General features: G+C 54.4%; 1 protein-coding gene across 17 annotated transcripts in view; it reads left to right on the top strand.

The window, feature by feature from the left end:
* The window catches only part of MYT1 (myelin transcription factor 1), an 80,753-nt gene that overhangs the window by 36,301 nt on the left and 28,840 nt on the right, over window positions 1-15,612 (top strand). For 11 of the 17 annotated variants that reach the window (XM_035299171.3, XM_078372201.1, XM_035299175.3 and 8 more), the window contains 7 exons: window positions 1,993-2,883; window positions 5,487-5,621; window positions 6,282-6,372; window positions 7,677-7,790; window positions 11,012-11,226; window positions 12,692-12,897; window positions 13,581-13,850. In XM_035299171.3, coding sequence (XP_035155062.3) covers window positions 1,993-2,883; window positions 5,487-5,621; window positions 6,282-6,372; window positions 7,677-7,790; window positions 11,012-11,226; window positions 12,692-12,897; window positions 13,581-13,850 — 1,922 coding nt within the window. The remainder of the gene's footprint in view (window positions 1-1,992; window positions 2,884-5,486; window positions 5,622-6,281; window positions 6,373-7,676; window positions 7,791-11,011; window positions 11,227-12,691; window positions 12,898-13,580; window positions 13,851-15,612) is intronic. The other 6 variants (XM_078372205.1, XM_078372202.1, XM_078372204.1 and 3 more) reach the window with 1 other exon arrangement.

A 15,612-nucleotide genomic window follows, 5' to 3' on the forward strand; every position in this document is an offset into this window, starting at 1 on the left:
TACGTAGGAGGGAGGCAGGGCAGACAGACTCAGGGCTGTGTGTGTGTGTGTTTCGGCAGGTGTGTCTGCATGTATGGGAGAGAGACAGACAAGGCTGTGTCTCTGTGTCTGTAAGCAGGGAAGGAAGGGAGGGTCTTAGACTGCCTCTCTGTTTGGCCTGGCCCTCTGGGAGACCTGCCTGGGGGCAGGGGTGAGGGGTCTGCTTCCCCCTGAGGCGCTCACAGGCAGATGCTGAGGAAATACCTGAGCTTGAGTTCAGGGGACCAGGTGGGGCCTCTGAAAATGGGGTGCCCAGGGAGGCCAAGAGGGGAAGAAGGAAAGCAGATGAGTCCCCCACTTCCTGTGGGGTCGACCAGGACTGCCATGTTGGGGCACCCAGCTCTTGGCAAAAGCGGGTGAAGTAAGTGCTTGGGCCCTGGGTTCCGGAGAGAGGGATCTATACCCCTGAGAGCCCTGGCACATTTGTAGACCTGGGGTCAGACGAGGCCCAAGGTCCACCCCACCCCTACTAACTACCACCCAACACTCCCCAAGCTTCTGCAATGGGGAAGGGTCTGAGATGGATTTTAGAAGCAAAGCCAGAGAGGGTCCCCAGACTCAACTCCCTTGTGGGGCTCTGGAGTGAGTGTGCTGCCCCATGGGATCAAGCTATCCCTAGACCCCAGGTAGAAAAGACACAAATGTTCCTGCTTTCTTATAACGAAGGGCACCTGGAGTTTAGGCATCAGCCTGGGCTTGGACTTTCCCCTCCGAAGTGGGTGGATGGCAGGGATGGTTCCTACCACTGTGGGGTGTGCTGGCCCGAGAGTCCTGCTGACAACCCTGCAGGGCCTGCGCGTAGTGAGCACCTACCACATCTTAGTTTTGTTTTGTTTTTTGTTAGTTTTGAGAGAGTCTCACTTTGTTGCCCAGGCTGAATTGCACGATCTTGACTTACTGCAATCTCCTCCCGGGTTGAAGGAATAGCTGGGACTACAGGCGTGTACCACCATGCCTGGCTAATTTTTGTATTTTTAGTAGAGACAGGGTTTCTCCATGTTGGCCAGGCTGGTCTCAAACTCCTGACCTCAGGTGTCCCGCCCACCTCGGCCCCCTCAGATGCTGGGACTACAGGTGTGAGCCACTGCGTTTGGCCACATCTTAGTTATTTTGGTTAAAAGAATTAAATCTAAGTCCTTTAAAAATATAAATTTATTTACTGCTTTTGTTTTCCTTCCTTCCTTCCTTCCTTTCTCTCTCTCTCTCTCTTTTTCTTTCTTTCTTTTTGAGACAGTCTTGTTCTGTGGCCCAGGCTAGAGTATAGTGGTGCAATCTCAGTTCACTGTAACCTCCACCTCCCATGTTTAAGTGATTCTCCTGCGTCAGTCTTCTGAGTAACTGGGATTACAGGTGCGCGCCATCACGCCCAGCTAATTTTTGTATTTTTGGTAGAGACGGGGTTTTGCCATGTTGGCCAGGCTGGTCATGAACTCCTGTCCTCAGGTAATCCACCCCCCTCAGCCTCCCAAAGTGCTGGGATTACAGGCATGAGCCACTGTGCCTGGTCTTATTTACTGCTTTTATATTGTGAAATATATATATTTTTAAATCAGATTTGCTGTTTCAGCCCCATTGTATGAAATGCAGGTTTATCTGGTTTGGGAAAGTAAACGTGATGGGAGAGGAGCAGGAATAAAAAGTATCAAAGTAATTCTCGGTTTACAAAGTATGTCAGTGGCTCATGACCTGCCTCCTAAGATATATTCACTGTGATTTCTGGATTCAGGCAGAAGGGTTGACAGAAATCCCCATACCAAACCCCCACTTCTGGAATTCCTTGTTTCCCCAGGCTCCCGTATGAAGGGTGAGTGGTAGGTCAGGTACAGGGAGGCTGCCCTGTTTCCCTGGGCTCCCGTATGAAGAGTGAGCGGTAGGTCAGAGCGTGCTGAGGGCTGGAGACATGAGGCTTCCCACATGCCCTCTGGCCCCCATGTTGATTCTGCTTTTGTGCAGGAAGGAGCCCCGTCAAGTCCCATTTTGGATCCAACCCCATCAGCAGCCCCACTGGCTCCTCCAAGGGCAGCTATAGCAGCTACCAGGGAATCATTGCAACTTCTCTCCTGAACTTGGGCCAACTTGCTGAAGAGACCCTGGTGGAAGAAAACTTGGGCCAGGCAGCCAAACCAGGTCCTGGCATTGTGCACCTGCTTCAGGAGGCCACAGAGGGAGCTGCCAGCGTGGAGGGTAAAAAGGGCCTCTTCATCCAGCCAGAGGATGCCGAGGAGGTCATTGAAGTCACCAGCGAGCGTTCCCAGGACCTGTGTCCCCAGTCCCTGGAGGATGTAGCCAGTGAGGAGTCCAGCAAGCAGAAAGGCATCCTGAGTCACGAGGAGGAGGATGAGGAGGAGGAGGAGGAGGAAGAGGAGGAGGATGAAGAGGAGGAAGAGGAAGAAGAGGAGGAAGAGGAAGAGGAGGAGGAGGAGGAAGAGGAGGAGGAGGAAGAGGAGGAGGAGGAGGAAGAGGAGGAGGAGGCAGCCTCTGATGTGATCTTTCAGGAGGACGCCTCCCACATCTCTGCCCAGAAGGCCCCTGAGCTCCGGGGCCCAGAATCACCCAGTCCCAAGTCTGAGTACTCTGTTATTGTGGAGGTCCGCTCGGATGATGACAAGGACGAGGACACCCACTCCCAGAAGTCAACAGTCACTGATGAGTCGGAAATGCATGACATGATGACCCGGGGAAACCTGGGCCTCCTGGAGCAGGCCATTGCTCTGAAGGCTGAGCAGGTGCGCACAGTCTGTGAGCCGGGCTGCCTGCCTGCCGAGCAGAGCAAGCTGGGCCTGGCAGAGCCAGGGAAAGCAGCAAAGCCCCTGGACACTGTGCGGAAGAGCTACTACAGTAAAGGTAGGGGTCAGGGGTGGCCTGGTCCTGCACACTCATCCTTTCACCCCGCCCCAGGTGTGCAGATGCAGCTGAGAGGCCTTACAGGACAGGGGACTGGGGGAAGGCAGAAAAGCAGACAAAGGGACAAATACATTACACAGACTGTGGTCAGATACTGAGCAAATGGGCTCCTACACTGCTGTATGTAAAGCAGTCTGGAGAGAGACGCAGAGCTGAGATGTGTGAGAAAGAACCAGGTGGGAGAGACAGTGACCCAATGCAGTGACTGGTCACAGCACCATCTGCTGTCTGGAGAGGGTGGAGACTGTCCTGTCCCTTCCACCCTGGCACACACTTGTGGCAGGGTTTGTGCTGTGACAGAGCCCGCTGTTTCCGACAGCCACGCTGGGTCTTCCTGACCCTCTTGTTGGGTGGAGACCTGCAGGCAGATGAGAGGGGTGCCCTTGCTCCTCAGTGGGAGCAGCCTGCCACTGGCTCTGCATCTGCCTCTGGATTTGGCCCTAAAGCATGCAGGGCATAGGGGAGGCATCCCTTGCCATACTGAGTGCCTAATGTTGAGGTGAGGATAGGCAAGGAGGGCTGCTGGGAGTGGCCTGGGGCCGGGCGGAAGTGGTTGGGGAGCAACTGGGAGCTTGGAGTGCTGAGGTCTGAGGATGGATTCTGAGTAAATGGTTGTGGCCTTCATTGTTACTGGGGTGTCAGGGTCTGGACAACAGGCTGGCTCTGCTCTGCAGACTGCCCACCTCAGATTCCTCCTTGGGACAGGAGTCTGGGGTGCAGGCTTCAGGGCTGGCCAGGGGCTGCTCCCTTGGTGAGCCATGCCAGTGAGGCCAGGCCTTGGACAGGTCAGCTTTGGCCCACTGGGCCTGGCACAGGGGGCCTCCTGCAGGTGGGCACCTGGCCTCTGCTCTCTTGAGACTGGAGCTGCCCTGACCTCGGTCTCTTTTCCCTGATTCCAGTTCTTCATGTCTTCTCCAGGTGGACAGGGGCAGTGGGAGTTCTCAGTGCTCTTCCAAGAGTCCCCTCCCCTTGGAAGGGTGAGCTGAGACCAGGTCGGGAGCAGATAAGGAGAGAGAACTGGGCTGGGAAAGGACTCAGGTGCTGGAGCCAGAAACCAAAAATGGAGGAGACACAGACTCGGGGCCAACCCTGGGCAGGTGCACTTGGGACATGGGAGAGACAGACTTGAGTGAGATGTAACTCAAGGGGCATGACAGCCGGGCCAGTGGAGATGTGAGGGGTGTATTTTCTGGGAACCCCCATGCGTAAGAGACAAGCTCAGGGGAAAGACACTAAGGGGTCACAGGTAGGGACGTGGTTTCAGGGTGAGATGGACCCAAGGATGGCCTTGAGGGGAGACCCTTTAGGGCAACACAGACTGCGGGACAGCTCTTTGGGGACCCAGATTTAGGTCAGCACTGTCAGGCTGTGACCTTGTGTGGCCATGGGCACAAGGAGACACAGGCTGCAAGTGAGACTTAGGGACAGGTGGCATGGGCCCGGTGTGGTTACTAGCTTGGGCCCCACAGCTCAGGGCAGAATTTTGTGGGATACATGTAAGGAACACAGACATCAGGTGACAGCCCTAGGCCCAGATGTTTGAGGGTCTCAGACCTGTGGGACAGACATAGGGGGACCCAGCAAGTTTTCTGCCTTCGGGAATAGATTTTCAGTGCTTGGACCCAAAGGGACACAGGCTCGGTGACACAAGTGGCCAGGCTGAGAACACCAGGCAGAGCTGAGTTGGGCTGTGTTTGTGCAACGTGAATGTGTGGGACTGCCTCTGAGGACTGAGGACATAGCTGCAGTGAGAATTCTGGACAGAGGCTGGGGACAAGGTGGCAAACCCAGGAGACAGATGTTGGGCACGGATTTGAAGCCCTTCAGGACACCCCTGCCTGTCCACATGGGTGGAAGTCTGACTTTCTGCTCCCTTGAACTTGAGGCAGCAGAGCAAGGGCTCCTTCCCTTTGGAGTCCACTGCTGGGGCCTTCCCCTCTAGGGTGGGGGCTCTGAGTTTGGCTCTGTGACCTCTGTACCCTCCCAAAGGGGACAGCGCGTCTAGAAGGTGTTTCACTGAGACGTCAGCTCTGCTCTGAGGGTCCTCTGTGTTCCTGCTGGTCCCTACAGTGACCAGCCTGGGCTTGCAGGGCTAGACGAAGTCAATAACTGAGATTTGGGTTTAAGTTTCTGCCCAGGCGTACATTAGTCATGCAGCCTTGGGTGAGTTACTGAACCCCTTTGTCCTCTTTTTGCAAATCCCAGGATATCTCCTGGCAGGAATATTGTCAAACGCCTTGACCTCTCTAGGCAGAAGGCTGAACCTGGAGGCCCCCTGCACTGTCAGAGGAGAGAGGAAAGAGGCTGGCAGCTGCCCTGTGGGTTGCTCTCCTTAGAATACTGCACATCCTGTTATTTGGGATAGTCAGGGTGGTCTCTTCAGGGTCACCTCACTGCCCAGCCCCAGTCCCTGTTCAAGCTCACCGGCAGTCTTGCTTCCCTTCTCTCTGGACAGGCAGAGAGAGGGTTCATGAGCTACCCCTGCCCCTCCCTGCTTACCACCCAGCTTCCTGGCTCTAACTGATGCAACTTGTGTGTTTTAGATCCATCAAGAGCTGAGAAGCGTGAGATCAAGTGTCCCACGCCAGGCTGTGATGGCACTGGCCATGTTACCGGCTTGTACCCTCACCACCGCAGCCTTTCTGGCTGTCCCCACAAGGATAGGATCCCCCCAGAGAGTGAGTAGCCCTGTGCAGCATTAGCCCTAACTGTGAAGCTAAGGCTGCCTCTGTGGTGTTTGGGTGGTATCTGTGGGAGGCGTGGCCTGCCCTGGGCCATAACCTGTCCCTTTGGTTTGTCCAGATGCTCATCCTTATGTCTTCCACCCACATACCCCCTGCTGCCCACAAACTGCCTCAGCTCAAACTTGAGCCCTCTGAGGCTGGGGCCCTGCAACCTGGGTCACAGTTCCAGATCGATGGGAGGGGACAGGCTAGTGCCAGCTAAGTGGGGAAGGTAGAGTTCTTGCAGCAACCTCTGTGCTCTGAAAGCTTAGAAGCAATTACTTGTTCTTAGTTTTAGGCTAGAAGCAGTAATTGTGAAAATTAAATTAATGAAAGGTTTAAAAGCTGAATCTGGCTTCTGTCACAGGAGGGAGGGAACATAGTGGTGGGGGGCATAACCTGACCTGGTGGGGGTGTGCATGTCTGCAGGCTCTTGGGGGCTGGAGCTGCCCTGTGTTGCTGCCCTAAGTTGCTGTGTTCCCCAACTGCCTACCAAGCAGCAGCCTTTGGACAGGGCTCCTGCATCCTTCTCGGCTCAAGGTCCCCCCACACACAGCTGGTGCTCCCCAGATTCTCTGACAACTTTGGCTCCCTCCACCCCCGGTTCTCTTTCAGTCTTAGCCATGCATGAGAACGTGCTGAAGTGCCCTACTCCTGGCTGCACGGGCCAAGGTCACGTGAACAGCAACCGCAACACGCACAGAAGGTACTTGGACTGAGCTGGGCCACGGTGGGCCATGTGGGGCCTTGGTGGGGGCCCATGTGTGATAGGGCACCTGGGTTGGGCCTGTGTGTCTCTGCCTGGGCATTGAGCCATGACATGGGATTGGGATCTGGCCTGCCAGGTAGCTCCCTCTGTGCTGCTGCCCTGAGGAGTGGGTATAAGGTTGGGGCACACCTGGGATGTGAGGGGCCTTGCCGTGGCAGAGCAGCAGCTGGAGGCACAGTCACCCAGGGGTGCTGCTGCCCACACCCCTGTGAGCTGGGGTCCCAGGAGAGCAGGGGGCGGCCTGCCTAGGAGTGAGCATGCACCCTCCGTGAAGAGAGGTGCAGTGACCACGTGGAGAGCCTGGTGAATGGTTTGTATCCTGGCCACATTCAGAAAACCTCTGTCCACTGGCTGTTGCTCACGAGTGGAAAGGACAGACACAAGCAGTAACCTCGGCAGGCCAGGGCTGTGCTCTGGGCTGCTTTGTGGGAATTCTGAGGCCCAGGTGGACCTGAAGCTTCCAGACCACCCTCGAGATATAGATGTTGGCTGGTCTTCTGTGGTGAGGGGGGACTACTCCCCCAGCCTTACCCAGAGTGCCATGGGTGGCCATGGTCTTAGTGGGATGTGCCTTTGCCCCAGCAGGCATATGCTCAGCTGAAAGGACTGCCAGAGCTTTTGAGGTCACTTCGTTTGAAAAGAGGCCAATTCCCCATTACGTCACCTCCCCAGGCTGGCTGGGGGCCTGGCACTGGAGCTCACAGTTGCTTAATTCTGACAGATGAAGCTGCTGCCTCCATGTCTTAGACCGAGTACTTTCCTGGGCGTGAGTCTTCCAGGGTCAGTGCCCACGTTGTGGTCCAAGTGAGGCCCTGGGCTGCCCTGGGGCAGCTAATGGAACAAGAGCCAGAGATGGTTGCAGAATCCTGCCCCGGAAGCTGGGGAGGGAGAGGAAGTGGGTGAGGGGCAAGCCTGTCACCCAGACCCATGCAGAGGAGGCATCTTTGCCCAGAGCTTTCAAGGCCTTTAGGATATATTTCATCTTTGTGGTCATTGGCGTAGAATGTTCTAAAACAGAAACTGACTGGGCAGCTTGTACTTTGAGGGCTCAAGGGCAGAGCCAGAGAGAAAAGCCCTGTCCTGCAGAAAGACAGAATTATTCCCAGCTCTGGGCTTCTTGCACACCTGGAGTTCTCACATCTGAATAACCTTGCTGTGAGACACCAATACACACAGAGACACCCAGGACAGGACAGGTGTGGAGGGCAAGGCTCAGATACCCCTCCTTTTTCTTCCTCTAGTTTGTCTGGGTGTCCCATTGCTGCCGCTGAAAAATTAGCCAAATCCCATGAGAAGCAGCAGCCGCAGACAGCAGATCCTTCCAAGAATAGCTCCAATTCTGATCGCATCCTCAGGTGAGTGAGATGAGCCACAGAACTGAAGAGCTGCCTCCCAGATGCCTGCAGGGGGCTCCTCAGTCTCCCCCAGGATGTATGTGCATGTGAGTGTGTACATGCCCCAGGCCCCCCAGGAAGAGAACTGTGGGGCCGTTTTGGGGGCACACAGGACAGAGTCTCATGTCTGCCATGTTCACCAGTGCCTCAGCCAAAGCACAAACTCCTGCACAGCTGCCTCTACCTTGGACGTGGTGCTCTGCCTCCTCAGAGTCGTCTGAGGTGCTCACTTAAGGCTACTTGGGGATTCATTTGTGGAGATGCTGGTCCTGTCTGGAGAGAGCAGACTGCACCAGCCAAGGACCATGGCTGTCCAAGAAGCACCATGAGCCACTAATCCCTGGTTGTCCTGCCTCTCCCTCCCCGACCCCAGAGATAGACCCCAAGTCAAGGAAGAGGGGCGGGTGCAGGCCTTGCTCCCCAGAGTGTGGCCCTGGAGGTTCTGAGATAGCAGTAGGTGTGAGCATGTGTGAGTGTGTGGGAGTGTGTGTGAGCATGTGGGAGCATGTGAGTGCAAGTCTGTGTGTGTGTGTGTGCATGTGTATATTTGGCTCTCATCACTAAGGACCATTCAGAATGTGTCTGATTAGTGTCCCCTCCTTCCATGTGGCTCTAAGAATAAGTGCCAGAGGTTCAGAGACTTGCCCAAGGCCAGTCTGCCCAGCCTGCCTGCTTCAAAGTGTCCCCTCTGAGTCCTTGGACCTGAGGTACTCAGTGTCAAAGAGGACACTTCCACCTGCTCCTTCGACCTGCTGTCCTCACCCAGCAGACATTGCTCCCCACTTCCCTGAGGACCTAGAACTCATACACAGCTCCTCCTCCCCAGTTCTCAGACCCCTGTTCCATGTCTGTTTCACCAAATGAGAGTGTGGGAGACCCTGGCTGGGGTGAGTGTGAATGACTGCGTAGCCCCTTCCACCCGTCCGCCTCCTTTTAGGGCCCACCTGACCCGGTCCCTCCCTGGCACGTAATTGGCAAAGCCGTAGCCAGATGACCTTGGCTACTGGCCCTGGCTGTGTCATACCCAGGCCCTTCCCTGGCCTGCTCCAGAGGGTTCCTCTGAAGGTGCAATTCCCACACGTGGGATCTCTGGGTGGAGGACAGAGACTGCCTTCCTGCTGTATGGGCATACTTGCCATCCCACCCATGGGGCACCTTTAGCCCTGCAGGTCCCAGCAGGCTGCTTTCCGCCAGCTGGCTCTCACTATGGTTCGAAGCTGCTTTTTCTATCTTGTCTGCCATTCCCTCCAGCTTCTTGTCAGTTGCTAATTCGATCCTTACCCTTTTTGATCAAAATCACCGATAAAATGTCAAACCACAGATTTGGTCCCCGTGTGAGGCCAGGTGAGGCCAGGAAGGGGTGTCAAACAGGCTCCAACCTTGGAGACTGCACTTCCTGAGACTAGGACCTCAGTTTGTTCACTTATAAAAGTTGGACAACAAACTAAGTCGCTCTCATGAGGCTCAAGTGACACCCTGCTGCCCTCAGCCTGTGGTGAATACTCACTGAATGCTAGAGACTGTGGCTAGGGTGGAGTAGGCCTCCCATTAGGCTCTGTTGATTCTACCTAGCCCACATTTCTGGTTGTTGAACTTCGGGTGTGAGGACAGGCTTTGCAAAGCTTCGTTGGCATTGCAGACAATCAGTCTGCAGATTCTGACAGAAGCCTTGGACAAGGAAGCCATCGAAAGTGGTCCCAGCGTTAAGTTTATTATTATTATTTTTAGTGGTAGAGTCTTACTCTGTTGCCCAGGCTAGAGTCAGTGGTGCCCACAATCATAACTCAACGTAACCTCAAACTCCTGGTCTCAAGTCATCCTGTGACCTCAGACTCCTGGGTAGCAGGGAGTACAGATGTGCCACCATGCCTGGCTATTATGTTAGGATTTTTTGTAGAGAGGGTCTCACTGTGTTGCCCGAGCTGGTCTCTTACTCCTGGCTTCAAGAGACCTGTCTTGGCCTCACAAAGTGCTTGGATCATAGACATAAGCCACCGCACCTGACCCAGTGTTAAGTTTAAAGTTAGTTTTTTCCCTCCTGGCCTCACTCTTAGCAATTTTTCTCTCTGCCACCAGGGCCAGGGTCCATCCCGGGGCTCCCACCCTTCCTAGAGAAGGAGAACACACCCATTCCTGGTAGGGTTCGGTTTTCCCAGGCCCATCACAGCTGGTCATGGTTGCAGGGCTGGTCTGGAGTTCCTCTGTGCTGGGCTGTGTTCTTAGTCCACACTTAAGTTCTCATAGAACCCAGAACCTTGGACGCTGCCACTGTTAGCTCCTTCTTAATTTCACTGATTGCACACTTTCCAGATGGAAGTCATTGCTTGGTCCAGACAGGAACCAAGAAAGCCATGGCTGCTTGCCGGGACCACCTCTCCTCTGAGTTGCCAGGTTCAGAAGCCCCTCTGTGCCTTTGTGGTCCCCAGCATCTACCACCAGTCTTCCCGCCTCCTTGCCTTCTGGGCCAGTTTCTTCATGCCATCTTTTGTGCTTGTAAAATCCTGAAGTCTTCCAAGAGCGTTAGTGGCCGTGAACTGAGTGCTCGTAGTAGCCTTTTCATGGCTGTCATTAACCCGCCCAGCAGTTCCTTGAGGGTCCACGTCAACATGGCTTTAAGAAGAGGACAGCTGAGGGCTGAGTCCCTGGCTGAGTGAAGAAGGGTCAGGCCTGGCCCTAAGCCCACTCCTCAGAAATGTACCTGACATGGCTCCTCAGTCTCGTGGTTGTCTCCTCAGATTCCTCGACTTCCTCCTCACTGGGGAGTTCTAGGTTACTCTGCCTTGAAGGGGCTCGCTGCTGGCCTGGGCTTCGCCATGTATGGCTCCCGCCCAGTCCTCACTCCAGCTGTAGCTGAGCTGTTTGAAACCTGCTCTCCTAAGTTCTGGGGAAAATCTGAGGTCCTCCCACCTCTAGCTGATGCCATCAGCAGAACAGGCCGAGAGTCCTATTGCTTCCGCACTGTAGGCAATTCTTCACAGGACTGCTCTGAGAGCCCTTGACCCTGGGAGGTGGAACTCTGCCCAGCTTCAGTGGCAGACAGTGCAGGCGAGTGCCTCCCCGAGTCTCCTTCCTCACTAGATGCTGTGAAGCCCCTGCCTCGGCTGTGAATTGGAGTTGGGGAGGGTGGCATGGGAACCCCAGCTCCCATCTCACTGGCTGTGCATCCCTGTACTGCACTCCAGGCCCATGTGCTTCGTGAAACAGCTCGAGGTCCCTCCATATGGGAGCTACCGGCCCAACGTGGCCCCCACCACGCCCAGGGCCAACTTGGCTAAGGAGCTGGAGAAGTTCTCCAAGGTCACCTTTGACTACGCAAGTTTCGATGCTCAGGTTTTTGGCAAACGCATGCTTGCCCCAAAGATTCAGACCAGCGAAACCTCACCTAAAGCCTTCCAATGTAAGTTGGGGAGAATTGTTCTTGTTTCTCTTCTGCGTTGCTCCTGGGAGGGGCAGGATTCAGGGGGCAGTGGAGGAGGGACGCTCTCAAGGAGCTAGTAGGGAGGGAATCTCTACTCTCATGGGGGGACCACGATGCAGGCTGGAGGTGTTAGCTGTCTCAGTGGGCACTGTGGTAGCTTTTTTTGGGGCCTGCATCTCAATCATGCTGCCACCTTCATGTTCACCGTTAACATTTATGTGTCTCCTAATTATTTGTGAAACAAAATCCAGATCTGTTATGGGCCTGTATGTCCAAAGACCAGAGCAACTTCACCAACATGGTTCACCCTGGGAGATCCCCCTCTCCCCACTGTCCTCATGCAACCTGTTTAATCCCAATGCAGCTGGTGTCCATTTCCCACACTGCCTCTGGGCGGGGCCAGTATCCTGGCAGGAAGCCATTGCTTTCCTGGTGGGGCAACTTACTGGATACAATGTGTTGTTTGTGACATTAGTAACACATTTTCTGGGTAATTGTACTGAACAGAATCATTTCTACAAATCGTTGAGAACAATCCTTTCAGTCTTTTCTTGTCACTTACGGCCCTAATTTGTGGAATAAGCCCATTAGCCCTAGAAATGCTGGTGAAATGGAAAAGCGTGGCCTGTACACATGAGATTGGGAGTGGCATCTTGTGGCAGATGGTCAGCCCCAAACCTGACAGTGACGAGTTTCCTACATGAGAATAATAAAAGTACTGATTGATGCAGCTGCCAGTGGGGTGTGAGCCTCTCTTCCTAGCTTTGACAGAACCTGCTGCTCGTTAGGATGGTTCCTGCCTCTGGGCACACACATGCCTGCTTGGGTGCAGGAATGCAATGGTGCCAGTGGAGAGGGGACCGCACCACTAGTTTTCCATATATCTAGACCTTTCTGGATATACTGGTGACATCATGATTACTGAGAACATCGTGTTTGAGAATGATTTTGTGGCTACGGTACAATTACTAGAAAAGATGACATTCCATGCCTTCATTTGTCATGTTCATTTGAGCAATCAGTGACGGTTACTGGGGACACCAAGTCAGCCTAAATATGAGTACACCCTTTTGAGATGATGTGACAAAATGCCCATTTGGGGGATGTGGCAGAACACTTATCTTATCCACAGAATGCTTTAGTTTCTGATAGACAAGTTATTTTTGTTTGAAATATCAGGGCTGCTGGCATGTCTTGGAGACTTTTAATCTTTCTGCCCACATTTTCATTGAGCCAGAAATGAGATTGTCTTCTGAAGGAGGGTGGGTGGGAGTGAGGTATGTGAGGGCCTGGGAGTGGCATGGGTGGCCAAGCCCCTGGCTAACTTCGACAGCTGTGCCCTGGGCCCTCCCATCCCTCCCAAAGTCTCCCTCCCCACTGACTTGTCTGCATTGCTGCCTCTTTTCAAGTTGTGTATCAGCCTGGTGTTGTTCCCTTTTTGCAGCTAAACCTTTCCTAAAGGCCTCTTCCCCCAGGCACAGCCCCTCCAGTAGTTATGTGAGGAGCACTTCATCCTCTTCTGCAGGCTTTGACTATTCGCACGATGCCGAAGCCGCACACATGGCCGCCACCGCCATCCTGAACCTCTCCACGCGCTGCTGGGAGAGGCCTGAGAACCTCAGCATGAAGCCACAGGACCTGCCTAGCAAGGTTAGTGCATCCGTACAGAGCCTTTCTTTGGAAAGGTGAGTTGGTGGAATTGCAGTCAGGCCTATCCGCACCTGCACAAAATGTCCCTAGGAATGGCTAGTGTCTAGTTGTCAATTCTCATTCTTTCTTTTCTCCCTCCTTGCCACGACCCAAGGACTGCAGAGGTTGTTGGAGGGGTGCACCAAGAGAACCCTTGCGCTGAGTGAAGGGAGACCAGGGGCTGTGGGCACACGCTCCCACGTGCTTCCCTCTGAGCGTGAGGTTGAGCCCGCCCTGTACTTCCATGCATCTCACTCTGGGCCTGAGGGTGGTGTACACACATTCCTGTGCGTTTCCTTCTGAGTCCAGGGTGGTACACGTGCCCTGTTGATGTATGTTTCCCGCAGAGTCTTCTGGTTGCTGACACCATCTCCTTGATCAGAGGACCCAGTTTTCCCCTGGTTTATGACATGTCTCAGGGGATTGGTTTTTGTGCTGTTGGGAGGCAAGAGGAATTGTAGGGCTTCCTTCATGGCAAATAAAGAAATGGCAGTTGGATTTTTTTCTCTCACTGCCTGTCTATTCTTGTTCTGTTTCCTTATATGGGAATCAGTGTTCTGGACTCTGTGTATTTGATTAAAATGTATGGAAAGCACGCACGGAACGGGGCTGGAATCTAACAGATTTCACCTTTGCAATTACAGTCTGTGGATATTGAGGTAGATGAAAATGGAACCCTGGACTTGAGTATGCACAAACACCGCAGACGAGAAAACGCTTTCCCCAGCAGCAGCAGCTGCAGCAGCAGCCCTGGCGTCAAGTCTCCCGACCCCTCTCAGCGCCAGAGCAGCACCAGCGCCCCCAACAGCTCCATGACCTCTCCCCAGTCCAGCCAGGCCTCCCGCCAGGACGAGTGGGACCGGCCCCTGGACTACACCAAGCCCAGCCGCCTGAGAGAGGAGGAGCCTGAGGAGGTGGGTGCAGGGCGCCCGGGCGAGCAGTCAGGCGGCTGCAGCCAGCTTGCCCTGCCTGAGGCTATTGTACCATTGGCTTCTCAAGGCAGCTCCTCCTCTCAGGCTTCCTGCAGAGCCTCTGGGGGAGCCATCACTTTCTATGAAGAGCCCTTCATCTTCTGAGCAGCTGGGACTCAGGGGCCCATCCTCTGGGTGGCATCTTCGCAGCAGGGCCATGCTGTCGCCTTGTCTGTAGAGAAGGAGGTGGTCTTCTCACCCCCTGTGGAGCATGGTGGCCAGTACCAACGTGGGCATTCTGGAAGCATGGGGAGGAGAAGGGTATCCTTCAGATCCCAGGAGCTGATTGGGGAAAAGCTTGGGTTTCGAGCCTCCTGGCACCCTGCAGAGCTGACCTGCTGTCCAGTTAAGGGCCCAGCCACTTGGCTCCTTGGGCTGAGCCCATGAGAGAACTCCTGGCTCAGGGGTCCTGGGCTTAGAATCTTCCATGGTGGGCAGTGACAGGTCTCTGACACTGGACCAACCTGGCGTAGGTGTCAGAACTGTGGTCTGGGAAGCAGGGGGTCCTTCCCTTTTTAGTTGTTCCTTAGAACATGAAAGAAAAGCCCTCAGAGCCAAGGGAATTCTGGGCTTCTTCCAGGAGACGTGTGTCTTGAAGGGCAAAGTCCAGCTCTGAGGGCAGCCCAGGGTCTAGGCGGGTACCAGCTGCATCTGTGAGACTAGCAGGCCCCTTTCTCTCTCCTTCCCCTCCTTGCAAGCCCCTCAGAAGGTGGAAGGGGTCCCTGTGGAAGGAGCAGGGCCAGACCCCCAAGGAGGAATGAGGGAGCTGGGGCTAGGGCCCTATGAAGGGTGGGGGCTGGGTCAGGCCCCCTCCATAATCCGGCCTCAGTGGGAGCCAGAATTCCTCACTGGCCCTCATCCCACCCTCAGGTGGGCCTCACAATTACCCAATTTTATAGAGGAGCAGCCTGGGAGCCCACAACAAGGTCCGCTCCCAATTATCCAAATACTGTTATTATGCTGGGCTGTGTGCTTCATGGGAATTTCCTCATTGGACCCCCCAAAAACCCATGAAGGGCTGCTGTTATCTCAAGTTTGAAAGTGTGGCATCTGGGCCCCAAGAGCCTGAGCCACTTGCCTGGGACACATGTGAGTACTTGTCAGGACTGGAATTTGAGCACTGGTTACAGCATCCTGCAGAATGTTGGCCTTCTGCCACTTCATGGGCCCCAGGCCCCTCTGTGGGAGGGATTGTGTCCTGCTTACCTGTGTCCAGAGCCCTGAGTGTCCATACCCAGCATTCCGTTTGAAGCTTTTATCAAGTACCCACTGTGGTCAAGGCCAGGTGGTGTCAAGATCACTGTAGTGATCGTAATTTGTATTTTTTTTTTTTTTTTGAGACGGAGTTTTGCTCTTATTGCCCAGGCTGGAGTACAGTGGCACGATCCCTGCTCAACGCAACCTCCGCCTCCCGGGTTCAAGCGTTTCTCCTGCTTCAGCCTCCCAAGTAGCTGGGATTACAGGCACACCCCACCACGCCCAGCTAATTTTTATATTTTTAGTAGAGATGGGGTTTCACCATGTTGGACAGGCTGGTGTTAAACTCCTGACCTTGTGATCCGCCCACCCTGACCTCCCAAAGTGCTGTGATTACAGGCGTGAGCCCCAGCACCCAGCCTCGTAATTTGTGTGTTATTACCCTCATTGTTCCATCTCATCTTCAGGACATTTCAGGAACACTTATTTAGTGCCTGGTGTCTATTGA

This window comes from Callithrix jacchus, chromosome 5 (genome assembly GCF_049354715.1).
Source record: "Callithrix jacchus isolate 240 chromosome 5, calJac240_pri, whole genome shotgun sequence".
Taxonomy (NCBI): domain Eukaryota; kingdom Metazoa; phylum Chordata; class Mammalia; order Primates; family Cebidae; genus Callithrix; species Callithrix jacchus.